The sequence below is a fragment of the Zootoca vivipara genome, chromosome 2 (genome assembly GCF_963506605.1).
Source record: "Zootoca vivipara chromosome 2, rZooViv1.1, whole genome shotgun sequence".
In the NCBI taxonomy this organism is placed as follows: Eukaryota; Metazoa; Chordata; class Lepidosauria; order Squamata; family Lacertidae; genus Zootoca; species Zootoca vivipara.
In genome coordinates, this window is record NC_083277.1 from 17,861,395 (window position 1) to 17,889,372 (window position 27,978).

The 27,978-nt window shown below is 47.2% G+C and overlaps 1 protein-coding gene across 1 annotated transcript; it reads left to right on the forward strand.

The window, feature by feature from the left end:
* Positions 1-822: 822 nt before the first annotated feature.
* Positions 823-27,823, forward strand: LOC118080096 (uncharacterized). Its single transcript, XM_060271011.1, has 15 exons — positions 823-1,277; positions 4,093-4,188; positions 5,756-5,986; positions 7,280-7,302; positions 7,707-7,831; positions 9,941-9,997; positions 11,887-12,403; positions 16,618-17,647; positions 20,452-20,547; positions 21,573-21,803; positions 23,327-23,446; positions 23,679-23,701; positions 24,942-25,057; positions 26,147-26,203; positions 26,440-27,823. Exons 1-15 carry the CDS (start codon positions 858-860, stop codon positions 27,021-27,023), a joined length of 3,726 nt encoding a protein of 1,241 aa, XP_060126994.1. The 5' UTR covers positions 823-857; the 3' UTR covers positions 27,024-27,823.
* The last annotated feature ends 155 nt before the right edge of the window (positions 27,824-27,978 follow it).

The window sequence follows — 27,978 nt, forward strand, 5'->3', positions numbered from 1 at the left end:
TCGCTCTTGGCCGAGGGAGCCGGCGTACGGCTTCCAGGTCATGTGGTCAGCATGACAAAGCCACTTCTGGCGAACCAGAGCAGCACACGGAAACACTGTTTACCTTCCCGCTGTAGCGGTCCCTATTTATCTACTTACACTTTGACGTGCTTTTGAACTTCTAGGTTGGCAGGAGCTGGAACCGAGCTCACCTTCTGATTGGCAAGCCCTAGGCTCTGGTTTAACCCACAGGGCCACCCGCGTCCCCAGAATATACGGCAGGCACCCTATATATATAGAAATGAGCAAACCAGTAATATTTTAGGGAGCAGGCTAGCAGGCGGGTCCCATGACTTACATCACAGGAGCCTACACAACAACACAAAACACTGTTGCTGTATGTAGGTTTTATTTTATTTGTTTTTTATCTTATATTTTGGAAATGGATATCCAGTTTTCCCCCCTTTAAATTTTCTGGGGCCCCCAAGAGAGTGAGTCCCTAAGCTATATAGCTTGTTTAGCTTATACGTAAATCCAGCATTGCAGAGGAGTAACCCGCGCGTTTGCGCATTTTTGAAAAAAATAAATGCGTTTGCTGAACTCCAGCTCCCATCAGCCCCTGCTCAGCACGGCCAATGCTGAGAGTTGGGATGCTGGGAGTTGTGGTCCAGCATCCGAGTGCGGCGGGTGGGAGTGGAGGAGTCCTTCCCCCCCCCCGCCCCGCTCCATCCTTGCGCAATGTTTTGCCTGGGTCTCTGGGCCCTGCGCAGCCAATGCGGCTCCCGCAGGAAGCCACGTGGAGCCGCCCCAGCCCTCCCCACGGGCCGCCCCCTTCCTCCTCCTCCTCCCCGTCCTCCTCCTGCCATCGCCGGGCAGCCATGGCCACCGAGAGCCCCCTGGAAATTCTGCAGCGGGAGATCACCTGCTCCATCTGCCTGAGCTACTTCAAGGAGCCCGTGTCCATCGAGTGCGGCCACAACTTCTGCCAGGCGTGCATCGCGCAGTGCTGGGGCAAGGCGGACGCCGAGACCACGTCGTGCCCGCAGTGCCGCCGCTGGTCGCGCAAGAGGAGCTTCAGGCCCAACCGGGAGCTGGGCAACGTGGTGGAGATAGCGAAGCGGCTCCGGCTGGACGCGGCCGCCACGCTGGCCGGCCAGCGGCTGTGCGAGAAGCACCAGGAGCCACTCAAGCTCTTCTGCGAGGAGGACGAGACGCCCGTCTGCGTCATCTGCAGGGAGTCCCGGGCGCACAAAGCGCACCCCATGCTCCCCATCGAGGAGGCGGCGCAGGACTACAAGGTGATGGCCGTCGGTGGGTGGGTGGCTGGGTGGCGGCAGAAATTGGGGTGGGAGCAGCCCACCGCCTTATTCCCAATAATAATAATAATAATAATAATAATAATAATAATAATATACCCTGCCCATCTTGTTGGGTTTCCCCAGCCACTCTGGACGGCTTCCAACAAAAATTAAAATACAATAATTATTCCTTTATTCCTGCATGGCAGCGGGTTGGGCTAGATCAGGCATGTCCAAAGTCCATTTCGGGGGCCTAATCTGGCCCGCCGATTGGTTTAATCCCCCCCCCCGTGGCAATTTATTTCCTGGGAGAAAATCCTAAAAATAAACCAACCTCAACAACTTAAATCAGGCATCCCCAAACTTCAGCCCTCCAGATGTTTTGGACTACAGTTCCCATCATCCCTGACCACTGGTCCTGTTAGCTAGGGATCATGGGAGTTGTAGGCCAAAATATCTGGAGGGCCGCAGTTTTGGGGGGGGGGGTGCCTGACTTAAATCCTTAAAAAAGTTCAACAACTTCAACCCTAAAAAAACACACCAAAACAACCTCAACCCTAAAGAAAGCTCAACAACTTGGGGGTGAAATCATAAAGAAACACAACTTCAATCCTAAAAAAGGTCAACAACTTTGGTTGGCCCTCATGGCCCTTCACTTCATCAAATCTGGCCCTCCTTGAAAAAAGTTTGGACACCACTGGGCTAGATGGTCCTCAGGGTCCCTTCCAACTCTTGGTTTCTGTGGCGATCCTCTGCTTAGTCATGCACACCAGGCGCCAGCAGACTTGAGGCTTTTCTGATCTGCTTGGCATGTGTTTTTGTTCTGTGCCAGCTAGATGGGAAGGTTATGCAGGTAGAAGTAAAGTTTCCGGGGGGGGGGGCATGTTTGGATGTGTTAAGGAAAAACCAGGAAGGTTCTTGGGCGCCTTAAAGATGACCAAATTAATGATGCGCATGACTTCTTGAAAACTAGGGCCTGCTTCATCAGGTCTGACCTCACAATCCCTCACTCGTCCACACACAGGGCACCTGAGAATCTCACTCTATGCATCTGATGACGTGGACTATGGTCACGAAAGCTTGTGACATCATTAAGGCAGGTTTTGGGAACGTTTGGCCCTCCAGATGTTGCTGAATGGCAATCTATGGCTAGGGGAGCTGGGAGCTGTAGTTCAGCAACATCTGGAGGGCCAAAGGTTCCCAAAACCTGCTTTAAGGTGCTATTTGATTATTCCTTGTTCTTCGTTTCTGGATATGTTTTCCTGAGCGCTGACTTCTATCTTCTGACTTCTGTCGTGTGATCATATTATAAAGTAGCTGTGCTCTGTGATACAGATCAAGCGCTGCTAGGAGTTGTTTCTTTTTGTTTCCCAGTATATTTTTTACCAATTAGAAAATTAGGTGTGGTGTAAGGGAATTTTTATTCTGCAAGTGTGGCCCAGCGAAAAAAGTTTGAGAACCACAGCTGGTTTAGCAGTTTACTCTTGAGTCTCTGTGACTCAAATCTGTCTTCAGGTCTCTCTCACAGCAAGCAATTTCCAGTCTCCTTTTTCAGGTGGTAACATTCTTGTTCAGTGTTTTGCATTTGCAAGGCAAATCATCACCTTTCTCCCAGTTCTGTGTTCAGAGGAATGAGAGTGGGAGACTCACTTATCCAAGGATGTGATGAATCACGCTGCTACAAGATAAGAGATATCACTAGCTGCAGCTTCATACTCCCCACAGCTTCACGGGGGGGGGGGGGGGGAGATAAATCCTTTTATGTCCAGCATACACATAACAAACCATTTCCTTAACATGGGTCCCTTCCAACTGTGTGATGCCATGAAAAACATGGAGGGGGTGGAAGATTCTCTAGACTGGATGCACAGCTCTCTCTAACATTCAGTCTTCCCAGTCTTTGACAGATCCTTTGAAAGAGGTCAAGGAACAGAACATTTCAGGCCAAAGCCAACTTCACTTCCCAGTTTGTTTCTTCTTGTTTTGTCCTGTTGCTTCTTCGTCTGGTGTACATACGTCAGTTCTGAGACATAACATGCACAGTTAGTCTGGGTTGTTTTGACGCTTTAAACAGCTGATTACACTGTTTGATTTCTTACATCTCTCTCTCCCCCCCCCCCCCGGGTGTTTATAAAATTTCTATGCTGCTTGCTTGGTGGAAAGCTGAGCTAGAATTATTTTCAAAAATTAATCCATTTTGAAAATAATTGAGTAGTGATAAGCCTGAAATTTGTGTGGAGTCTGGGGCAGATCAGTGACAGTTGGAGATTCAAATGCAACAAGCAAATACAGTTGTACCTTGGAAGTCGAACGGAATCCATTCCCGGAAGCCTGTTCGACTTCCAAAATGTTTGGAAACCAAAGTGCGGCTTCTGATTGGCTGGAGGAAGCTCCTGCAGCCAATTGGAAGCCCTGTCGGACATTAGGCTTCCAAAAATAGTTCATGAACCAGACCAGCCACTTCTGGCTTTGCAGCATTCGGAAGCCAAAACGTTTGAGAACTAAACTGTTTGAAAACCAAGGCACGACTGTACATGACTTGCCTTATGACTTATAGGCCATAATTTGAATAGCATTTAGAATGATCTTCCTAAAATGGAAATTGCAGAATGCCCCCCAAAAGTATACATTTCCTACAAAAGAGACACAAGACTCTTGATTCCCGAGTATGCTGAAACTATGCCATAATTTAAAAAATGGCTGGAGTACTCTGCGCTAGGGGGAAGTAAGTTGTCTAAGCAGAAAGTTAAGTGACTATCACAACATACATGAGAAAAAGGGTATGTACATTACTTTCAGATTTATCTTTTGTCAGAAACAAGTTGCCACCCATGTGAAAGCTCTGACAGAAAGGAGGGAGAAGCTGAAGGAATTAAAAGAAGATTTGGAGTGCAGAAGGCAGGCTGATCAGGTGAGAAGTTGTCTACAAGAAGGACTGGGAAGGAAATTGTGACAAGGGTTTGAATTGCAAATTAGGGTATTTTGCACCAGAAGATTTTCAGTCCACTGTGGAAAACCCAAGAGGGTGGTCTAACTTAGCAAGTTTATTTTACCTGTGTTTAGTAAACAAAGCTGTAAACTTTGAAACTCCCCAGCTTGCCTAATGTTTGTATTTGCAAGTGCGTTCATTGTTGCGAATGAACTTATGAAACAGATTCCCAGCCCCCTGTGGTAAAAAAGCACTGGGGGTGGGGGAACTCTTTTGGATAAATTTCAAGGGAAATTTATCTGCACCACATCACTGGAGAAAGAGAAAGCCTGTTTCTTCTGGTGTTGAAGTAGGCAGCTACCTTAATAAACTGGATCTCATTTCTCTTATATGTAGTGAACCATTTTCTGTTCAGTCTGCTTGTACCTATGATTCAGTTAGACTGAACCTGTCATCTCCAGCGACTTGGTACACTTAGCACAGTGGTACAGAAGGTCCCTGGTTCAACCTCTTTCATCTCCAGTATGTCCCCTGCTGCCAGTCAGTGTGGAGAATATTGAACTGGTTTAATAATAATAATAATAATAATAATAATATAATAATAATAATAATAATAATAATAATAATAATAATAATTTATTATTTATACCCCGCCCATCTGGCTGGGTTTCCCCAGCCACTCTGGGCGGCTTCCAACCAAATATTAAAAACAGTACAGCATCAAACAATAAAACTTCCCTAAAACAGTTGTCTTCTAAAAGTAAAATAGTTGCTTATTGCCTTGATATCTGCTGGGAGGGCGTTCTACAGGGCGGGTGCCACTACCGAGAAGGCCCTCTGTCTGGTTCCCTGTAACCTCACTTCTCACAATAAGGGAACCTCCAGAAGGCCCTCGGTGCTGGATCTTGGTGTCCGGGCTGAATGATGGGGGTGGAGACGCCCCTTCAGGTATACAGGACCGAGGCCGTTTAGGGCTTTAAAGGTCAGTACCAACACTTTGAATTGTGCTTGGAAATGTACTGGGAGCCAGTGTAGATCTCTCAGGACCGGTGTTATGTGGTCCCGGCGGCCACTCCCAGTCACTAGTCTAGCTGCCGCATTCTGGATTAATTGCAGTTTCTGGGTCACCTTCAAAGGTAGCCCCACGTAGAGCGCATTGCGGTAGTCCAAGCGGGAGATAACCAGAGCATGCTCCACTCTGGCGAGACAGTCTGCAAGCAGGTAGGGTCTCAGATTGTGTACCAGATGGAGCTGGTAGACAGCCGCCCTGGACACAGAATTAACCTGTGCCTCCATGGACAGCTGTGAGTCCAAAATGACTCCCAGGCTGCGCACCTGGTCCTTCAGGGGCACAGTTACCCCATTCAGGACCAGGGTCCGACCAATAGTCTGACTCTCTGAAACAATGGAAACTGCCTTACGTTATATTCCTATGAGCAGGTACCCAACCCTGGTTAGGGTACCAATGTGAGAGCACCAGGGATATTTGTATGTCCACCTCCTTGTGCTGTTTCACCATCCCAGCTGGCCCTTCTCCTGCTTCTTACAGGATGATGTACAAAGTGAGAAGCAGAAGGTGGAGTCTGAATTTAATCAGATCCACGAGTTCATGGAAAAAATTGAGCGCTTCCTGGTTATCATGCTGAAGAAGTTTGACAAGGAGATTGTGCATAGGAGAGACGTAGAATCCAGTAGGTTCTCAGGGGAGATTGATCGCCTCGATGCCTTGATCAGCGAAGTTGAGGACAAGTGCCAGCAGCCTGCCAGTGAATTCCTGCAGGTGAGACTCTCTGGAGGGCTTCTTGCCTCTCCTGGGTTTGAACGCTAAAGCCAAAAATGCAGAAACAGCCACCTTAAAAGAAAAGATGAGATGTGCCGCACTTTGTTTCATTTGTGTTGTATGCACTGAAACTTCCTTGGTTTGTGACATTTGCCAGGAGAGGGGTTTGAGGAGTGCAACCCTTCTCATTCTCCTTGATCGCTCGATGGTTTTTGGATACTGTTGACCATGGTATCCTTCTAGAGCCGTGGTTCCCAACAACGGGGCAATTTGATTTTGATTTTTAATTTTTGTTAAATAATATTAAGTTTCCATTTCATAATACATCCATATTGCTCACATTAAATTTTTGCTCATATGAGCTGATCGACTCCCCCCTCCCCCCCACCTTGTGGCTACCATAATTCCTATCTATTTCATTGCATTTGTACCTCTTCCTCCTTACATTTCATCCATTTCAATTTTTTTACATTTTAAATAAATATAAAAATGTATAAATCATAAACATTACAAGTCTTCTTAAGTCAATCTTGCTAGTGTTGTTAATTGTTTACAATTGTCTTTCAAATATTGTCTAAATTTACTCCATTTTTTGCAAAGGGGGAAAGCTCCATTTTTGAGGATCAGCTCAAAGTTGTGCAGCTTCTATTGCAAAGGGGGAAAGCCCTGTTTTGGGGGGATCCGCTCAAAGTTGTGCAGCTTCTTTTGCAAATGGGGAAAGCACTTTTTTGGGGGGATCAGCTCACAGCTGTGCAGCTTTTTTGCAAAGGTGAAAAAATCCTGTTTTTATGGAGTTCAACTCACAGATCTGCAGCTTCTTTAGGAAAGGAAAGGAAAGGGAGCCATTTCTACAGTTTCCAGACAGATAATTTAATCAGCCAGTCACATGTTGATGGGGAAACACAACAGTGGAGGCCTGGGCAAGGGAGCTAGCTGCTCTTATCTCCCTCCCAATCTCCTGCAATCAGCTGCTGAGCGGGTTCTCTTTCCCTCTTACTAGCCTTTAGCTCCTTCTTAAAAAAAAAAAAAGCACGACCCACTTTTCACCCCTGGGCAATTCGGCTCCAGGGACCATGCATTCGCTCCATAAGACACACAGACATTTCCTCTTACTTTTTAGGAGGAAAAAAGTGTGTCTTATGGAGCGAAAAATACGTTAAATACTTATTCTATAACAAATATTTTCGGAGTCGTGCGCTTTCCATTTGCTCCCTAATTTCCAAGCCTTTCAGCCCATATTTATGGCATTATAAATGTGAGAATGATCTTTTTCTTTTCTTCCCTTGCCTCCAGGACATCAGGAACATTTTGAGCAGGTAGGTAACACTTTTGCAAATCTCACTTTTTATCGGTGTAGGAAAAACCGAGAAAGCTTTCTTCAAATCCATTCTAATCAAACCCTAGCTTATCCCTGACTCTTTGGCCCTCGTGCCCTTAAATGCCTTCCCTCCAAACACAGTAATTCCACATTTTCTCCCCCTTCCTGTCCCAGGGCCATATGTGCAAAGCTTACCCTTTTGTGGCATAGGGTCCTATGTCAAAACAAGCTTTCCACATTCCCTAAGCAGTGGAACTTTCCCAACAAAAGTTAGAATGTTTACGAACATTCTGTAACATCACAACATTGCTGTTTGTGAAAGAGGGCTTGCAGCTCTTAAATGCTCTAATAGTATGGAAGATGCTGGGCCACAATGTAACGCTTTCATGTTTCCCATTCTAGATGTAAAGACGGACAGATTTCACAGATGGTGGAAGTTGCTTCCTCTCCGACTGAGCTGGAAAAGAAACTTGGGCATTTCAGTCTGAAAAATATTGTTATCAAGGAGGCACTGGAGAAATGTCGAGGTACTGAGAAGGACAAATGATAGCTTATGACCCCGTAAAATAACTTGAGAATTTCCATACTTTGGGCTGAATTTCCGTACTGTACATTTCTGCAACCAATGTTCTCTGTCCACTAGCGCAAGGGCGACTTTTAATGTTGTGCAACAGAAGAATCCCAGTGCAACAGCTGTGCTAGCAGAAATGTACAGTCATACCTCGACATCCGAACGCTTTGACTTCCGAAGGTTTTGACTTCCGAAGTTGACAACCCCGGAAGTCTTTTCGTGGCGCGTGCGGTCGGCGCATGCCCCAACTGCGCGCTTCGACAACCGAAAACCTCGACTTACGAAGACAGCCGTGGAACGGATCGTCTTCGCAAGTCAGGGTACCACTGTATTGTGCGAGTTGCATGATCTGTTCTGCAACGACGTTACCAGCAACCTGCTGGTGCATTTTGCTGGTGCGAAAGACTTCACCAGTGGAGCAAGTATACTTCTAAGTGACTTTAGCTTAGTGCTATGTGGGATACAACTTCCTTTTGTCTTCCAATCCAACAATGCAGTGTGCATACATGTGAACATGAGCAATGCGGGTTCTGCTTGAAGAAAAAAGTGCCAATTTTATGTCCAGAATAACCTCAGTAAATATATGATTGGTTGAAAGCAAGTAATGGGGTAGGAGTAAGAGCAGTGGAGAGGTGGGTGAAGTGGAGAAGAAGAACAACAGAAATTGAGTTTTTTGGCAAGAGCCATGAAAGGGCTTTGCAGAGCACTTCAGCACTGTCTGTTGTCTCCTACGTCCCATGCTTATTACCTGCACCTTTTCCCCCCTTTCACAGCTGATATGAAACAGGAGACCTCTTGTTTTGGGGCATACACAAGCTTTCCCCCTTGGCCAGATCACCTATCACTCTGCTTATAGCAGCTACACCGATGCACATTATTTAATGAAAGCTATAGAATGCATTGGGACGCGGGTGGCGCTGTGGGTTAAACCACAGAGCCTAGGGCTTGCCAATCAGAAGGTCGGCAGTTCGAATCCCTGCGACTGGGTGAGCTCCCGATGCTCGGTCCCAGTTCCTGCCCACCTATCAGTTCGAAAGCATGTCCAAGTGCAAGTAGATAAATAGGTACCGCTCCAGTGGGAAGGTAAATTCCGTTTCCGTGCGCTGCTCTGGTTTGCCAGAAGCGGCTTAGACATGCTGGCCACATGACCCGGAAGTACGCCGGCTCTCTTGGCGTACTGGCCACATGTAATAATAATAATAATAATAATAATTTATTATTTATACCCCGCCCATCTGGCCGGGTTCCCCCAGCCACTCTGGGCGGCTTCCAAAAAAACAGAAATTCTAAAATACAGAAATCCATCAAACATTAAAAGCTTCCCTAAACAGGGCTGCCTTGAGATGCCTTCTAAAGGTCTGGTAATTGTTCTCTTTGACCTCTAGTGGGAGGGCATTCCACAGGGTGGGTGCCACTACCGAGAAGGCCCTCTGCCTGGTTCCCTGTAACTTGGCTTCTCGTAATGAGGGAACCGCCAGAAGGCCCTCGGAGCTGGACCTCAGTGTCCGGGCAGAACGATGGGGGTGGAGACGCTCCTTCAGGTATACCGGACCGAGGCCGTTTAGTACACCGGCTCTCTCGGCCAGTAAAGCGAGATGAGCGCTGCAACCCCAGAGTTGTCCATGCCTGGACCTAATGGTCAGGGGTCCCTTTACCTATAGAATACATTCTGTGATACACCTTTTTCCTCTCAGTAGCTGGAGCATGTCCATCAGCCTTCTGTGGCAGGTCACCTGCTGATTCACCTGCTTTGTGGTTTCTGGTTTTTCAGCAGAGTGCCACTGCATATTTTCCCTGAAGCAGTTGTCTTGCATCCATGAGGGCTAGAAACTTGAAAAAAGAAATATGGTAATAGGCATGCTTAAGCACCACTCTTAAGTACCAGATTCTGTAGCTCTCACAGCCTACCCAGTTTCCCCACTGAAGTGACATTACATAAAATAATTCCATCTCTTGCACCACGAGCCTTTCCCCCGCCTCCTTACTGAGATTATATCTAATGCTTCACCTTTTTTTAGTAGCAAGAGTAAATATTCCTGATTCTTAAACCCTTCTCTCTTTCTAGAGACAATGATATCTGAATTGGCAAAAGCAAGGACAATGGAAGCATCAGCTAAAAGGAGTAAGTTGTGTTTTTTTTTGGGGGGGGGGGAACCGGGATAGTCACTTTCCAAGAAGCTGAGAGTAATGTTGATTTGGGGCCTCTTTTATCCAACTCTGAGAAATGGCTTCACATGGTGAGGGATGATGGTATTTATGGCTCCATCCTGTACAGCAATAATTTCAAAGGAAAAAAGGAGGGCGTTGAACAGCTTCAGTCACCTAACCCTCTATGCTCCCCCTGCCCTTCTTTCCTTGCCTCCAGAGGGTGGAAGGAATATGTCACCACAACAACACACAGCCCAAGTCCTTATTGTGAGGAAAAGTAAACATAGGAAATTGTTGCTCTTGTCCATGACTTAGGACCTGGAGTTTGGGGGTGCAGTATGTATCTGGGGATCCCTAAGATTTTTCCTAGCCCCCCCCCTCATCAAATAAGTGGTCTTTCCACTTTAGGGTAGGAGAAATTGAGGCCTTGTATTCTTGGGCTTCCCCATTGCTATTGCTGATGCCACAATCCCATTAAAGGAGGTTGCAGCTAGGCAAAAGATCATTTTCCAGACAAATGCTTCACTTATGGGATGCTGTACATGTCAAATTCAATCCTAGGCACCTCCACTTATTAATATCGCCAATTATTATTTATTTGTCGCATTTTTGCACTAGTGTGTCTCATGGCGACTTGCCCAATAAAAATTGAAATAACAAACCAGGCATTAAAACAGCAATAAACAAAAGCTGAAATACATTTCAAGTGGCAAATCGTACCCACCCTACTTAAAGGATGAGTACAGAAAATGCCAACCACCCTCCCACTGAGAAATCAAAAGTCTTGTCTAAAACCAGGCATTGATGGTGCCAAGAGTGTTTCCCCAGGAAGAACATTTTGAATGGAAAGCCACCACAAAAAAGGCCCAGTTAAAAGCTAGGGTAGCAAATGTTGCAAATTGCTGCTACCAGTCAGAGTAGACAATATTGGTCTAGATATGCTGGCCCAAACTCTCTCAGCTTCATGGTTGAGCAAGGATTTGAACCAAAACACCTAGTCCTAATCTAATAACACTAATCTAATACAAGACAGGGGAATGTGTTGCCCTCAAAATGTTCCTGGACTCCACTCCAGCTACCATCAGTCTCAACCCGTATGGCCAATGGCCAGGGATGCTGGGAGTTGTAGCCCAGCAATATTTGAAGGGCAACATCCTCCCAAGCCTTTCTCTACCAGTGTTTCCCAAACTTGGGTCTCCAGCTGTTATTGGACTACAACTCCCATCATTCCGTAGCTAACCGGGCCAGTGGGCTGATGGGAATTGTAGTCCAAAAATAGCTGGAGACCCAAGTTTCGGAAACCCTTCCCTAACCATTACAACACACTGGCTCTCTTTAATGGCTTGGCAATTGCCAGTTCCCCGCTGCATCAAATTGACACAGGGCTTTTACCAGCTTCCTGTTGTATGGAACTGGTAGTCATTCAGGTCAGTGGAGATTGGGGCCCAGACTGTAGCACTCTTGACAAAGTAAAAACTTTGTTCTTTCCATCTTCATTGATTGGTTGGTTGGTTGATAATACCTCTTACATGCCAGACTGGCTTAAGCAGTTTACAAGTATGAAATCAAGCTCACAATATCCACAGGTAATGAAAATGCACATTTAAAACAATTCCATCAAAATTTATTAAAAACATCCATAATCAAACAAGCTCATTAAAAAGTGTAACCATTAAAACAGTTAAATGAGCAATCAAAACAATTAGATCAACTGGTCTACATTTTAATTCTTTTGTTTCCTTTTATTTCGTTTGAGACCTTGCTCTAGCTTGCATTGGGCTTTCCCAGATCTGATTGTAAAAACCTGTCTTTCCTCTTTGTCAAGCTCTTCTGATTGCTTTCCGTTTGTCTGTTTCTCCTCAGTAAGCGTCACTCTCGACCCCAACACAGCTCATCCCCTCCTTGTGGTGAGTGAAGACAGGAAACGTGTGAATCGTGGAGACACGGTTCAGCCACTGCCCGACAACCCTGAGAGATTTGACTCCACTCTGATTCTCCTGGGCAGTGAAAGGTTCAGCTCAGGGGTACATTATTGGGAGGTGGAGGTGGGTAATGGGCAAAACTGGGCCCTTGGCGTGGTCAAGGAGTCTGTGACGAGGAAGGGACCTATTGTCACTTGCCCCAATGAAGGCGTCTGGGCTTTGGGGCTCTGCGGGAATGAGTACAAGGCTTTCACTTCATCCGAGAATTGCCTGACCCTAGATGAAGCCCCGGAGAAAATCCAGGTATTTGTGCATTATGAAAGGGGTTGGGTGGCATTTTTTGACGCCGGTTATATGTCCCTCCTTTTTATTTTCCAGTCAGCTAATTTCTGTGGGGAGAGAATTTGTCCTTTCTTTAAATTGTGGGGCCTAACTACAGAGCTTAGAATGTGCCCCTGAAAACAGCCTCTGCAATATGTTTCTGCGATTCCATTCCATTCGTAATTTTGTACAGAAATTGGCAAATAATTTTCATCTTGAAAGGATTTTAACTTTTAACTCCATGAAGAGAAGGAGCCTTCATTTGTGGAAGAAGAGTTGCACCTTCCATGAGCGCAAGCTCCTCCTATTCACAGCTAAAAAGTTAGGCTCGAAATCCAGTTTTAAAAATAAGTAAAGGAGCAAGTTTCTTCCTGTCCCAAACCTTTTTAATTTAAAAGAAAACAACCTCCAGGTTTACATAATTCTAGAGAGAGACAGAGCATTTTGCATCATAAGTGCATCACATTTAAGTGCAGGCTGAATATTATTAATACATTTCTATACACTTTTATATTGTATTATCTCAGCTAGCATTCATATTTCTACTTGCATCCTCATCATCCTTCCTCACCAATCTTTTTGGCTGGGGCTGATAGGCGTCAAAGTCCGACATCTCGAGGGCCGCAAGTTCCCACTCTGGATTTAAGCTATGGTTTGCTTAACAAGCCATGAGTAAATTGCAAGTTGCCTCATAGACAGACAAACCATGGCTTGTTTCTCCAGAGTTTGGTTCGTTTGCTAGTTGCTCTGGCCTCATTCCTTTGAAGCTCGGCGAGTGTCTGGGGTGGAATGGCCAAACAGTTCACAGTTAAGGAAGTGTGGGTTCACATTTAACAAGATGCCACAGTCAAAACAAACCAAGGTTCATAAGCCAGCAGCAAGCTCTGCTTTTAGATTGTAGTTTGTTGACAATAAGCACACTATTCAGGCTCTGTGTAGGCTTCACACATAATGCTCAGCCACAGTTTAATAAACAATAGTTTAGCTCGGTCGTAAACCAGACCTTGCGTATGTATAAATAAATACACACTTGTTTGTTCCCTGCAATCCAGACATCCTCCCTCAGTGCCCTGTCTGCGCTCCAGGAATGCTCCCCTCCCCCAACTCTCCGGCAGCCGTACTTCTGGCACTTAGAAAACAAGCTTCTTTGCTCCAGCTAGGAAGCTTATGTCTAACAGAAGTGTGCTCTGTGGCGCTGGTCTTCAGCTGGTGGGTTGCGGCCCTATCTAAGGTGGGTCGCGAAAGGAGCACCACCTCCATGCTAATATATGGTTAAAGATTAAGAAGTGAGTCCCCAAATGTATGCTGCAGTGAAAATTGTGGTCCTGGGGCTGAAAAGGTTGAAGATACCTGCTCTAAGGAACGTCGCTGTGTTTGCCTTACTTGCCCTGCATCCAATGGATGGCCACCCGCCTCAGCAGTGGTGACCAGCGCAACACCTACTTCTCCCATGTCAACACCATCGGATGACCTTTTACATGCTTCTTATTGCCAGTTTGTGAAATAGATGCCGCTGTACCACTTCAGCGTATGAACACTTCTCCTACCCCATTTATTTTATTGTTATTTGTTTCTTAAAAAGGAAGGCTTTCGCTTTTTCCATCTCACTGGCATGCTGGGGATCATGGAATTGTAGGGTTGCAAGGGACCCCAGAGCCATCAACTCCAAGCCCCTGCAATGCAGGAATGTCAACTCAGTCATTCAAGACACAATGACCATCCAGACTCTGCTTAAAAGCCTCCAGGGAAGGAGAGTTCACCACCTCTTCTGGGAGTCTGTTCCACTGTCAAAACAACTCTTCCTGCCAGGAAGATCTTCCCAGTGTTTAGTCGGAATCTCCTTTCTTGGCAGCTAGTTAGCGGAAAGTGGTATGTATAACCCTTGCACCTTAGGAGCTGATGTAACTGAGTGCTTTTCTAATAACTGAAATCCCAGTAACTTGCCCCCATTGGTCTGGATGTGTGGGGGACATCCTGGCATCTTAGTTATGTTTGAAGTAGATACATACTGCATTGAAACAGAACGAAGACTTGAAAGATGCAAAGATTAAAATGCAGTAGGTGTTCCCTACCTTGATGGATAAACCCAGAAGAGTAAGGAGGGATGTACGGAGTAGTCCTTGGCTATATTTTCACTGCATAGTTATGGCTTTCCAGGAGGATCCCTGGAATTTGTAGATTTTCCACAACAGAATTTGGAAATATCCATTCCCACCATCAGGATTCCTTGTGAGAACAGCACAGTGGCTAATCTGGCCTGGTTCAGGTTTACCAAAGCAGCCACAGCTTCAATCCATAAACCAGATAAACCAGAGTTTTTGCACTTAGGTTGTTTTTAGGTCCTTTGTTTTCACTGCAGCAAAACAGGTTTAAGGGGGGGGGGAATTTGCTGGATTATGGCTCCACTTCTTCCACACTTACCTGGGAGTAACTCCTGTCAAGCATAGGACTTTCTTCTTAGTAAACATGTATAGGATTGCACTGTTAAGTGATTTAGAAATGACTCCTATGCTGACACATCTGCACTTTTGGAAGATGTATTTTCTTTTTTGTTAAGGTTCAACAGATTTGCATATATTTTGATCCAGAAAACTGTCGTATCATTGCATTAAAATTCCTTTTGTGAACAGAGAAGATTCTTGTGTTTTTTTGTTTGTTTCTTGTGTAATAGGTGCATTCCAGCTGGAAAAAAGCCCTGTGTAATAGCTTTTAAAGACCTTCACTACCCCTTTCCACAATCTACTTATCAACTAGACCAGAGGGGGGGGGGAATGGGATGTGACGTGACACACCTGTCCTGTGTGTTCCTCCAAATGTTGCTGGATAACAACTCTCCTCATCCCTGATCATTGGCCATGGTGGCTGAGGCTGTGGGAGTTGTAGTTCAGCAACATCTTGAGGGCCACAGGTTTACTGCAGTGATCTCTGCATGAAATAGTTCTGATGTATGGGTCATAATGTGTGATTATCATATGTGGGCCACTCCCCTATGAAAAAAAGGTTCAGCGTTTGGGGCTATTCAATTTAGAGAAAAGGGGAGTAAGAGGTGACACGATAGAGGTAAATAACACATTTTAAGTGGTGTTGAAGTAAATTGTCTAAATGTGAGAATAAATATATTGCACAAATACATAATTATTCGTCTTTTTTTCCTTTCAGTTAATTAAAATAAAGAATAATTGTCTTCTTTAAAAAAATATAATTTAAGTTTGTGAAAGTGTTCTGTTATATATCCCCTAATAATACACCTGGATTGACCGGATCTTGACTTTTATCATTCCAGTATTTGATAAACAAGCTCTATTCACAACGTCCTCCTTCAACTGGCCTTCCCTTACCCTTATTAAGTTTGTCTGCTTAAGCCATTTCCCATACCTAAGAAAACCATATGTCAATAGAACATAATCTGGGATTTTTTCAGTGTTGCCAGATTAGCATCCTAGCTGTCTTTCTTAAATGAACTACAATTTTCAGGTCACCCTCCAGTATTACACCTCCAACCATGATCATTAATGGGTCCTTTGGAAGATCATACCCAAGAATATGACGGGTCATTTCTATGTCCTGGGTCATGCTACAGATTCTAAACCCTATTCCCCAAAGCATCAGCACTACACAAATTTGAAAGGAGTGGAGAATTGTGAATGCAATAAATAAGAGGTGTTAAATCTTTTATACATGGACTGATCTTTGAGAATTGCTGGTAAAATATGGGATGGATTAAGAATGTAGACCTTGGCTCTAGCTTGAGCAACTGTAAATAGCTCAATAACAGTTTGATCTCCAGTCTCTCAGGTCAAAGTCCAATTCTACTGCCAGTTTTGCTGACTTAACATTAAAGCCTCTGGCTAAAGTTCAGCTAAGAATGGAGGCTGCTAGTGCATACTAAGAGTTGATCCTGATCTCATCCTGATCCTGAACTCTTCAGTGTGTGCCAATCTCATGTGGTCTAACTGTCCTCATTTGCCAGGGACAATCCCTATTTTCTGAAGCCTAATTTTCATAAAACTACTTTGCCTCTGGGTTTATTATTATTATTATTATTAGGTTATATGATTTTGTTGTTCTTTAGAAGGGAGGGAAACTCAAGAAAGTGCTTGCTTGCTTAACATTCCCCCTATTTTAAAAACAACAGCTGTCGGCTGAACACACCCGCGACCCTCCAAGACTACAACTCCCATCATCCCTGAGCATTCGCCATCCTGGCGAGTTGAATGCCCGCATGACGTCGGCGCGCACGCTGTACGCTGCGCAAGATTCTACAGCGGGCCGTTGCGTTTGCCGCCCGGAGCCCAGTGCGCGAAGGGTTACGGCCGTAACGTCTCCCGGCTTCCCCCTCGCTTCCGCTCAGCGCCTCGCGGCCTAGCCAATCGGGTCGCGCGTCCGCCGGAAGGGAGGCACGCGCGTCGTCGGCGTCCTCGCGGGCAGGCAGGCTGGAGCTCGGCTGGGCTGGCGTCATGAGCGGCGGCGGCGGCGGGATGTCGGCGGAACAGCAGCTCCAGCAGCGGCTCCTCCGCAGCCGCCTGAGAGGCGCTCAGCACCCGGGCCTGGCGGTGGGCGGCCCGCTCCCGCCGCCGCTGTTGCCTCCGCTGCCGCCGCAGTCCGTCCTGTCGCCGCCGTCGCCGCCGGACTCCCCTCCGCCCGGCACGACCCCGGCCGAGATTCCCGCGGGCCCGCGCTGCCCGAGCGAGACGTGGTGCTCGCTGTGCCGCGTCTACTGCCCGGACCCGGTGTGCCTCCCGTGCGGCCACAACTTCTGCACGGCCTGCATCGGGCAGCGTCTCGGGGAGCCCAAGATCAACATCTCCTGCCTGGAGTGCGGCGCCACCGCCCGCAAGAGGAACCTGCGGCCCATCAAGCCGCCGCCGCTCCTGGCCAGCCTGGTGGTGGACAGGCCCAAGAGGCAGAGGCTCGACTCCGGGCCTGGAGGGGCAGTCGCGCTGCCGGCGGCGCCCGTGGTGGTAGCGCCGCCGCCGCCGCTGCCTCAGCAGCACCAACAGCAGCAGCAGCCGCCGATGACAGTAGCCTCTGCGGCGCCGGTATGTGCACCGGCACCACCGGTGGCAGCAGCAGCAGCAGCGCCTCCGCCGCCCCCGCCGCTGCTGTCGCTGACGCCGACGCCGCCCACCCCGCCGTCGCCCGTAGCTCCATCGGCTGCAGCATCGGCGGTAGACTTGGCGACATCACCCCCGCTGCCGAGAAGGTTGTCCGCAGGAGGATCCGGGGAGGGCGCTGGAGGGAAGCTGTGCGAGAAGCACCGGGATGTGCTGCAGTTCTTCTGCGAGGAGGACCAGGCGCCCATCTGCGCGCAGTGCGATCGGTCCCAGGAGCACCGGGCGCACGCCGTCTTCCACGTCGAGAGGGCAGCCCGAGACTACAGGGTAAGGGAGGGAAGGGGGCGACCTCTCTGAAACAAGAAATTAGGGACCCAGGTGGCGCTGTGGGTTAATGCACAGAGTCTAGGGCTTGCTGATCAGAAGGTCGGCGGTTCGAATCCCTGCAATGGGGTGAGCTCCTGTTGCTCGGTCCCAGCTCCTGCCCACCTAGCAGTTCAAAAGCACATCAAAGTGCAAGTAGATAAATAGGGACCGCTCCGGCGGGAAGGTAAACGGCGTTTCCGTGCCCTGCTCTGGTTCGCCAGAAGCGGCTTTGTCATGCTGGCCACATGACCCGGAAGCTGTCTGTGGACAAACGCTGGCTCCCTTGGCCTATAGAGCGAGATGAATGCCGCAACCCCAGAGTCGGACACGACTGGACCTGATGGTCAGGGGCTCCTTTACCTTTACCTTTAAAGCGAGCAGGAGAAGGGTAGTGCTGCTGGCCCATTCAACTCCCATCCCCTGCCAGAATTTGTTATTAGGGCATTGCCGTTGTTAGCACAAACAAAACGGCACATGGGACGGGGTTATTGAATTCTTGTAGCAAAACGTTTATACGTCTGGCTTCTTTGGCTGTCGAAAACATTATGCTGCAATAATTTGACATCGCTGGTTTTTTGGTTTTTAATGATTGACTGCATCCTTCATGGGTTCAGAGAGAGCTTGAGTGATGCTTAAAATGGTCAATTTATATTCTGTACTTGCTACTTTTTAAAATCTTTCCTCATCTTTTAATAGCAGGACATTTTTGTAAAATAAAGTAATAACGGCGGTAAAATAATGCTATTCATTGTTCTCTGGCTGTTTTATGCCTGACCCCAGAAGTATCTCTTACTGTTTGGGAAAAATGTTTCCTTCTTATAAGATAGGTTTATTCTGGATAAAGAATTATGCTTACATACACCTTTAAACTTCCAGCTTTCTGGTTCCTTTTGTATCTTGAGTGAAAATTATGTTCAAATATTGTTGGCATGGGTCTTTTCTTGCGATAACGATCACATACGGTAGTTGTGAGTCTATGTAGCATTACAAGCTGTGATCTTCTGAGAAAATACTTGGCTGTAGGATGGAGAAATAATTGGGTTAGAGGGTGTGTGAAGGGCTCTTTAGTCATCAGATTTCTAGCTTATTTTGGCATCTCTGGTTTCTACAGGACATAAAATCAGCTGGAAGAACTGTGGATCTTTAGCTTTATATTGAGAACAGGATTCCAAATCTAGGTGCCTAGCAACCTCTGAGAAAAAAACCATGTCAATGCATTTATCAATAGAGGATTAGAGACCATTCAGCTTGATTCTTTTGTATTCATGAAAGTGTCAAGTTACCTGCTCCTTGTTTCTTATTCTTAAGGTCCAGTGCAGTGTCAATGGCCTGTCAACTGATGGAAGTTTCTGAATAGTAATGTTCCCCTCTTTGTGTCATATTCCCTGTTTATAGACCTAGAAGCTTGGATTACTTATGAATAGGAACAGTAACATCTACCACAAGTGGACTCAGAAAAACAAACACAAACTTTTCTAACCTATTCCATCCTATGCATTCTTGCTTGAAAATAAATTCTACTGCTTTCCCCCATCTCTTTTTGAGAGCTTTTCTCATATTTTCTCTTGTGCCATTTATCATATTGAGTTGAAAAAAGGGGGTGTTCTTGCCACAGTGTTGAGTTTCTTAGTTTGTGCTTTGGGGAATTCACATTAGTGAGCTTCTGATAACTCTTTTGCTCTCAACTCCTTCAGGCTCAATAATTTTAACACCACAAATTATTCAATAAACAATAGCTTCATCTTTGTGTGCCCCTGCTCTCCAGCTGTCAAATTCTAACAGAAAATTCTGTGTCCCAGATACCGAAAAACTGCCCCACCCAAATTTAAGTGATAGCTGGGTCAGCTAAGGAGAACTTGCTGGCCTCTAAGAGCCCAAGCATATTGTTAGTGTTGATTTAAGTCTTAGCATGCACATCTAGCTTTTATACCTGCAGAATCAGCATATTGAGGTTATTTTAAAGAACCAAGTATTTAGCCTTGTGGTTGAAAAGATAAGCAGGAAAATAAATGGTCAGTTATAAAGTCTGGAACACCACAGGGATGCCAGGCAGGACTCCTAGTTGTAAGGAAAGGAGTAGGGCTTCAGTATTTCCCTTCCCAAGACTAGCAGAAGTGTTAACAATGCAATACATTCAGCATATAGATTTATTTTTTCTTGCTATGGAGTGCACACCACTGTATGGGGCTGTTGAACAAACCCAAACCTTGCTCCCCAGAATGGGAAAAGGCTTCCGGGTGCAGGTTGCCTTCTCTTTCTCATGACAAGAGTTAAGGTAAAGGTAAAGCGACCCCTGGCCATTAGGTCCAGTCGTGACCGACTGGGGTTGCAGCACTCATCTCGTGTTATTGGCCGAGGGAGCCGGCGTACAGCTTCCAGGTCATGTGGCCAGCATGACAAAGCCGCTTCTGGCGAACCAGAGCAGCACACAGAAACGCCATTTACCTTCCCGCTTGGAGCGGTCCCTATTTATCTACTTGCACTTTGACGTGCTTTCGAACTGCTAGGTTGGCAGGAGCTGGGACCAAGCAACGGGAGCTCACCCCGTCGCAGGGATTCGAACCGCCAACCTTCTGATCGGCAAGCCCTAGGCTCTGTGGTTTAACCCACAGTGCCACCCGTGTCCCGCATGACAGAGTTACCTTAAGGCAAAAAAGCCTCTTGCCCTACTGAACTATATTTATATATCTATACTAAAACAAACTCCCGTGCTCTTGATACCTCTAATTCCCTCCCTCCATCTCAAGCCACTTCTGTTTTCTCAGGAGAGGGTTCTGGCACAACTAGAGATCCTGAAGCAGGAGAAGAACACACTGTGGAGCCAGAAGCTGACTGGAGAGAAGAAAATTCAGGATTACATGGTAGGTACCTGTTGCCATTGGTGATCAGGAACAGAGGCATTGGGGCTTCAGGGGTGGTGGGTGTTGTTTGGCTGTGTTACTCACCACCCTGCCCCCAAATCCCATTTTTTCTACAGGTTCTAAAAGCTGTAAGCTTTTCCAGCCATTCTACAGTGTCATAATAGGCAGTGCTAACTTGTGTAATTAGCAAATTATGCTGTGTCAATGGGCCTAATTTGCATAGGATTTTTTCCCAACACAATTTTTTCTAGAAAACCCACATCGCAAAATGTGGCCAAGATCAGGAATAACACATTACCTTGCTTCCCATAGAAAAATGTAGATAAGTTGTTTCTGTTGTAAAAACAATACTTTTTATATCTGAGTGTTTGCCTGAAGAGGCAGTCACTATTTTGTTCGTGATGTTTGTCTCTTTTGGTGGCTTGTTGTGTGATAGCTAGCTGATGGTCCTAAATAAATATTTTGATTTCATCCTGCAGAGCAAGCTATCCATGGTTGGGTCCCATACGGTGGACAAGTGGGATGTTTGTCCTGGATAACAGTCCTCAAGCGGGGTGCTGAGCATTTTCCTGTTTCTGCTGCAGCCTCCTCTTGCAGCCTTATCCTCCAACCAGGCTGGCTATTTTGCCAAGTCCAGGGACTGAAGAAGCTGGGTTGCAGATGCTATACAACAGAACATGCTTCTAAATTCCTCCAGGTCCACCTGGAGGGAGATGGAGGCCGTTCCAGGGGATGATGGGGTAGTGGTAGGGAGAAGGGAGGGAAGTGTTGCAGACGCCTGGTGGTTTTAGATAATGCCTCCTGCCCCCCGCCCCCCATCCCCAGCTACTCCCTGGTCATTTTTATTTTGCCTGCCTTGTCATAGTCTATTCTGGCCCCATATCTACTGCGTCTGCGCTGTCCCTTGTGCTGGTTCGTAATGCAGTCTTGTTTGGTTGCTGTGTTCTTAGGGCTGTAATGACGATCTTTTTCTTGTGCACCCACAAAGGACTCTCTAACTCCTATTTTACCTGTGGCCATTACAGGAAACAGTCCAAGCAGAGAGACAGGAGATCATATCTGAATTTGAGCGCCTCCACCAGTTTCTCAAAGATGAGGAGCAGCACCTGCTCACCCAGCTAGAAGAGCTCGATAAAGAGATAGAGAAGCGGAAAGACGAAATGGTTACCAAACTCTCAGAAGAGCTTTCCCGTCTCGGTGATGTGATTGCTGAGATGGAGGTGAAATGTAAGCAACCAGCAAGTGAATTTTTGCAGGTGAGATTTTGCAGTCAACAGAGACCTCTTTCTCTGGCCTGGAGCAGAGACTAGCAGTGGGTTAAGGGGGCTCCCGGCACTGGCGCTCTAAAGAGCCTGCAAGTATCTGAAAACGGGAGTTGCTGCTTCCTTGCCAGCACAGGTGTTTAGAGCTTAGACCTTATCCCTGCTGGAACTGGCAGCAAACTGTTTTGTGTACAGGATGCTGGCGGGGCACGAGCCTCCTGGAGGCAGCAGCACATGTGCTGTTATACTGGATATCGGGGTCTCTTTCCTACGTGGACCCCCATCAGCTGCCCCGCATGCCTAAGTGCTACGATTGTCCCCCCCTGCGCAGGTGGCAGGGCTGTTCTTTAGGAACCAAAGCCAGTTGGGAGGGGAAGGAGGAGCTCCATGGCTCTAGCTTATGGAGAGCTGTGAAACGGCCATTCCGAGGGGGGGGGGGGAAGCATCCCTCTGATCTCGGCTTGCCTTCTTTTAGAGCACCCTTTGGCTTTTGCAAAGGACAGTTGGGACGCTGTAGCTCCTCCCCTTGCGGAATGCTATGACTCTGCTGTTGGCAGATGTACTTCCAGGTCCTTTAGCCTGACCTGAAGGCTGTTGAGAAGCTGGCCTGGATGACCCCGTTCCTTCAGGTTCATGTCGGGACACATCGGGTATGGCTGCCATGCAGACCTCTAGTACGTACAGTCCTGTTCATATGGGTTCTCTCTCTTAAGGGTGTTTTGGGGACTCGGAGCACTGCTGTGGCTGTGGGACTGGAGCAAACGTCACTCTGAGCTTTCAGTCTCTGGAATAATGCTGATGACTGCATGCCGCGGGGATACCGGGGGAGGGACGCCGCTTGTGTTTATGTCCAGCGAGCGGGGTTTATTTACTTACTTGTTTGGAGGAAAACAAAAGGGGCTTGTGGAGTTTGTGTGCCTGCAAAAAAGCCTGCATTTTCTGGGATCTCCTTAGGGTCTTCCTGTGGTCCACTCTGCGGTGAACGTCATTTGTAGCTATTCCAAGGATGTGAGGCTGGTTTGTTTGTTTTTTAAAAAAATACCGAGCAGCACCTCCTGCGCACTTGATCCCTTGGCACAGAATCTTTTTTTTTCTCCTTTAATTACTTTGAAACCAGCTCTCTGATCACAAGCAAGAAGGACACGATTTTAGGTAACCTGTGGCGTGCAGAGAGTCACTACAGGTGATGATGAAGAGTGCAACGCAGTGATCGCGGGTTGGGGAGATTGCGGAGGCTCTGCCGGGGCCTGTGCTCTTGGGAGCGGGACGCCGTTGCCTCTGCTGAGGTGCACCCCCTCTCCAGCGGTGATGCGGTGTGCCTGTCGGGACAGCAGCGCACTTAGAGGTCGTGTGGGTGGCATGGCTGAGGGAAGGAGCCAGCGGCTCCAGGCAAAAGGCAAGCCGGTGGGCAGGCCCCGGAGGGGGCGAGAAGCCAGCCTGTTCACCGGCAGGACGGGGTGGGAGGACAGTTCGGGAAGGAGAAGGCTGCTAAAAACTAGGGCAGCCCTTCTCCTCAGAGAAACAGTTGCAGCACCAGGGAGACCACCGTGCCACGAAGGCTCCCGTGTGTAACCAGAGCACCCCCCACCTCTCCTGTCTTGGAGCTAACACCAGACGTTCCACCTCTAGGATCCCAGGTAAGAGCCTGAGGGCAACTGGGGGGGCAGGCTACTTACCCCCTGCCTTGTAAAGCAGCAGAGGCTAGAACAAAGCTTCCACCCCTCCTGCCTTTGATAGCACTCTCGGAAGTCCTCTGCAGCCTGAGATGGGGGGTTGCAGAGGCAGGCTCCCCTTTTAGCTTGTGACTCGCTCCTAGTGCAAAGCATTGTGGGACTTAGCTCCTTTCTCTCTCTCTCTCTTTCTCTCTAGGACATTAAAAAAACAATGAGCAGGTATGTGGCAATTTATTGTGTCCCCCCTCCCCCCCACCTCAAAAATGCCATTTGGTAGCATTCCTATTCCTCAAACTGCTGATAGCATGCAGGCCAAGGAAAGTGTTGCACTTGTTGCTCATCCAGAGCACCAGGGCAGTAGAGTAGTGTTCAAGGGCATCCAGGGCAGTAGAGCAGAGTTCAAGGCAGCCTTTAGATTCCTCTGCTTCCAGGGAATCAAAACGGCCGTTCATCCTACCTTAGGAACATTTGCAACCGGAAACAGCTCTTCGGCTCATTTGTCACGGGTAGGGAATCCGTGGCCCTCCACATGGTTGTGGGATTCCAGCTTCTCTCTCCATCTTGCTTGTGTGGCCACTGGTCTGGGATGATGGGAATTGGAGCTCAACAACATCTGGGCAGCCACAGGTTCCCTATATTCTAAGTGACGGAGCTGGAACAAAGCTTGGGAAGGGGGGGGCAGCTTCACTCTGTAGCTTGTCACATAAAACTGCATCCCTTCAGTCCCCAGACCAGCTCATAGCATGTTGGTACCTGAAGTGGGAAATACAAATGACACAGACATATATTAAAATGGAGCACAGCTCACCACAGTACAAGCCTCACAGATTCAGTTGGGAGCTGTGGCAGAGCTTGCGCAGGAGAACTGTCTGGTGTGGAGGAAGTTTGTCCCCTGCTCTGCTCCATTCACGGCACCCAAAATCTGCTGCTTGAGGCATTTGCCTCGTTGCAAATTTGAAATGGTCCTTTGCAAATGTTGAGACCAAAGACCAGGCATCCCCAAACTTCGGCCCTCCAGATGTTATGGCCTACAATTCCCATCATCCCTGACCACTGGTCCTGCTAGCTAGGGATCATGGGAGTTGTAGGCCAAAACATCTGGAGGGCCGCAGTTTGGGGATGCCTGCCAAAGACAATGGTAAAAGAGAAATCTAGAATTGCAAAATTTCACACTGATAGCATTTGATTTAGTGAGATATATTACTTAATCATTTCCTCGAACCAGTAAAAGCGTCTTGTGGCCAGAAAAGACCAGCCTGTACATTGGATTCCAACTCCCATCAGCCCCGGCCAGCATGACCAGTGGTCCGGGATGTTGGAAACTGTAGTCCAAAACATTGGGAGGATGCCAAGTTGGGGAAGGCTTGGCTAGACCATTATGGCCTTTGAAGAGGAATGCAGGTCATGGTTGACGGGACTATTTACACTAGGCGTTTCTCTTTCTGCTTTCAAAATGTAGGTGTGCACCAGGGCATTTCCAGCCATCCGAAGAAGCTTCTCCTAAGCTCGAAGAGAGGCTGGATAACTTCACACGGAAAGGGATGCTTCTGAAGGAAACACTAAATAGATTCCAAGGTACAGGAAAAAAGAGCTGAAGAGAATGCGGAACTTCTAGCGCCTGGCTCTTTACCATCTGAAAATAACCTAAATTCTAATGAGTGTCTTCCGCTTTTCATTTAAAAAAATTGACACTCTGCATTGAAATCCAGTTCAGATAGAAGTCCTCACATAACTTTGGGAGGCATTGTGACTCTGGATTGTGTAGAGCAAGGGTAGGCAACCTAAGGGCCGTGGGCTGGACACCTTCTCAATCTGACCCGCAGACAGTCCGGGAATCAGCGTGTTTTTACATGAGTAGAATGTGTGCTTTTATTTAAAATGCATCTCTGGGTTATTTGTGGGGCATAGGAATTCGTTCACCCCCCCCCCCAAATAGTCCGGCCCACCACATGGTCTGAGGGACGGTAGACCGGCCCATGGCTGAAAAGGTTGCTGGCCCCTGGTGTAGAGGCACAAGGAAAGATGGGGTTTCACCAGGAGCTGTCTAAGGACACTTTACTCTGAACTGAAAGTCATGAATTCATTGCATGGCCCTAAGCTGAACCACTCTTTCAGCCTTCGGACCTCACTCCTTCCAGTTGCTGCAGCTTAGCATTTAACTTGGTTTTGGTAAGGGTTACTTACAGCAAAGACAAACTGCTTTATAAATTGAGGTTCTTCTCTACAGTATTTGTACCATGATGTTGTTATGGCAAAATGGGAGCTCTGTATTCTTGCCAAGGAGTTGTGATCTCAGTCCTGGAGGGCAGTGATGGCAGAAAATGATAGGAAAAGACTGCAAGTTGTGTTTAATGGGAAGCTAACAAAAGAGAGAAAGGGAAGGTTCAATGATGGTAGACTTTTTTGCAGAAGCAGGATGCAGGAATCACTTGGCTGCTGAATTCCATTCCATCTCTTAAAGCAAGCTGCACCCACATTAGTAACTATCATCTGGAAATGATGTTTGAGCGCACTGACTTCTAACATGAGAAACCCAGGATGAAATAGTCATCTAATGAGGCCACTCAGTGGCCTTGGGCAAGTTACTTTCTGAATTGTGAGAGGCTAAGGTATTTCTTTAAGAGACATTTTGCTGGGAGGAAAAACTACCTTTTCTTTCTCTAGATAATGTGACGTCTGTCGTGGAGAAAGGAGAGACTGTGAAAACACTGAATGACAAAGGTGAGTTTTCATAGCAGTGGGCCTGAACCCTGTGCTCTTTGTTTGCCCGCCAGATGTTTAGGACTTCAGCTCCCATCAGATCTAGCCATTATAGCACTACAGATGTAGTAAAAAATGGAGAGGTGTGCACAAGTGGGAGGCGTGGGGCACCTTTACATTGTGGAACAAAACTTGTTTGTGGGATGGCCCCACCCCTCACTTCCTCAGACTGAAAACGGCTTGCCTTATGCCTACAGCAGATGCGGCTCTCTATCCGGATGTACCAGGTGCTTTTCTACCATTGGACCGAAGGAACGCAGGATGCGAAGAACTCCAGGAGAGGCTTCCCGCCTTAGACTACGTCCCCGACGCACCCAAAAGATTGGATTCCAGAGCTTTGGTTCTGGGCTGTGATGGGTTTACCTCTGGGAGGTACTTCTGGGAGTTGGAAGTGGGCGATGGGGAATTCTGGGCAGTCGGGGTTACCCGAGACCCTTCAAAGAAGAAAGGCATGCTGGGGTTCAGCCCAGAGGAGGGGATCTGGGCTGTGGGGTTGTGGAAGGGCCAACACTGGGCTCTCACGTCTCCTGTGACTCCCCTGTCCTTGAGCAAGCCCCCGAGGAGGATCCGAGTGTCCCTGGACTATGTGGGGGAGTGTGTGACCTTTACGGATGCAGACACTGACAGCCTCATATTCACTTTCCCACCGGCCTCTTTTAATGGGGCCCGTACCCACCCCTTGCTGTGGGTGGTGGGGTTCCCCGCTCATTCTGTATTTCTGAGGCACATGGGAGTGAAATATCCAGCCGGGGTCCACGAGATGGATATCCTGAGTCCATGACTTTAACTTCTTTCCATGGACCCGGTGTAAGGGGTGGGGTGGGGTGGGGAGATGTCTAACTGGCCAAAGCAGAGAACCAAGCTCTTTGGGAGCAAGAAAGTCTGTGTGTTTTACCTCCGTGTGATCTTTGGAGAATAGGAGGAGGTGGCAGAACTGTTCTCCTTGCACCAAGGCCTTATGATGTTGCCCTATGGAATAGCACAAGGACTGTGAATGACGAAGACTGTAGGCCTTGAAAAATAGTATCGCTGTTAGGACATGCTTCATTATACAAAGGATTGTCAAGACTCCTCTTCCTAGTGATAGGTTCGAGCTTGTTCAGTTTGTGGGGGGGAACTTTCAGATATTAAAAATGGAAATTTTAACTGCCTTTTCAGTTTGTTCATATTTAACATTTATTTATTTTCTTTTAAAAGCAACTGCATTTTAGCTTTAATACTTAGCAGCTGATTTATATTCCATTGAATATATTCCATTGAAGACTGAACACTTCATCCATAAAATTTTTGCTTCCTATCCTTTGCCACCCTAGCACCGAGGTGATGATCCTGAATTGGGCATCCTCGGATGTGGCAGATCTGTTTGTGGATAGCTTTTAATCCATTCTCTAGGGCAGATTGATCTCTTTCCTCCCACTGGTTCATTCTGAAGCTCAATTTCACTCCTGCATTACTCAGTTGGTACAAATCCTCCACACAATAACACTAAACTGGGTGTTCCAATTTTCCTAAAGGTGACAAATACATAGAGTCTAAACATTGTACAAAGAATCTTAGGGCAAGAGTTGAGATGGCTACATTTTTTTTAAAAAAAATCCAAACATGTAGTGTTCTTCAAAACATTTCACGCTGTCTGCTTTTGGAATGTCTCTCTTTTCTGAATGGGTGTTTCCTTTGTGAACATGGCACTTATTGGACACAGCATGATTTTAGAGTGAATGGGATCCAGTTTTAAA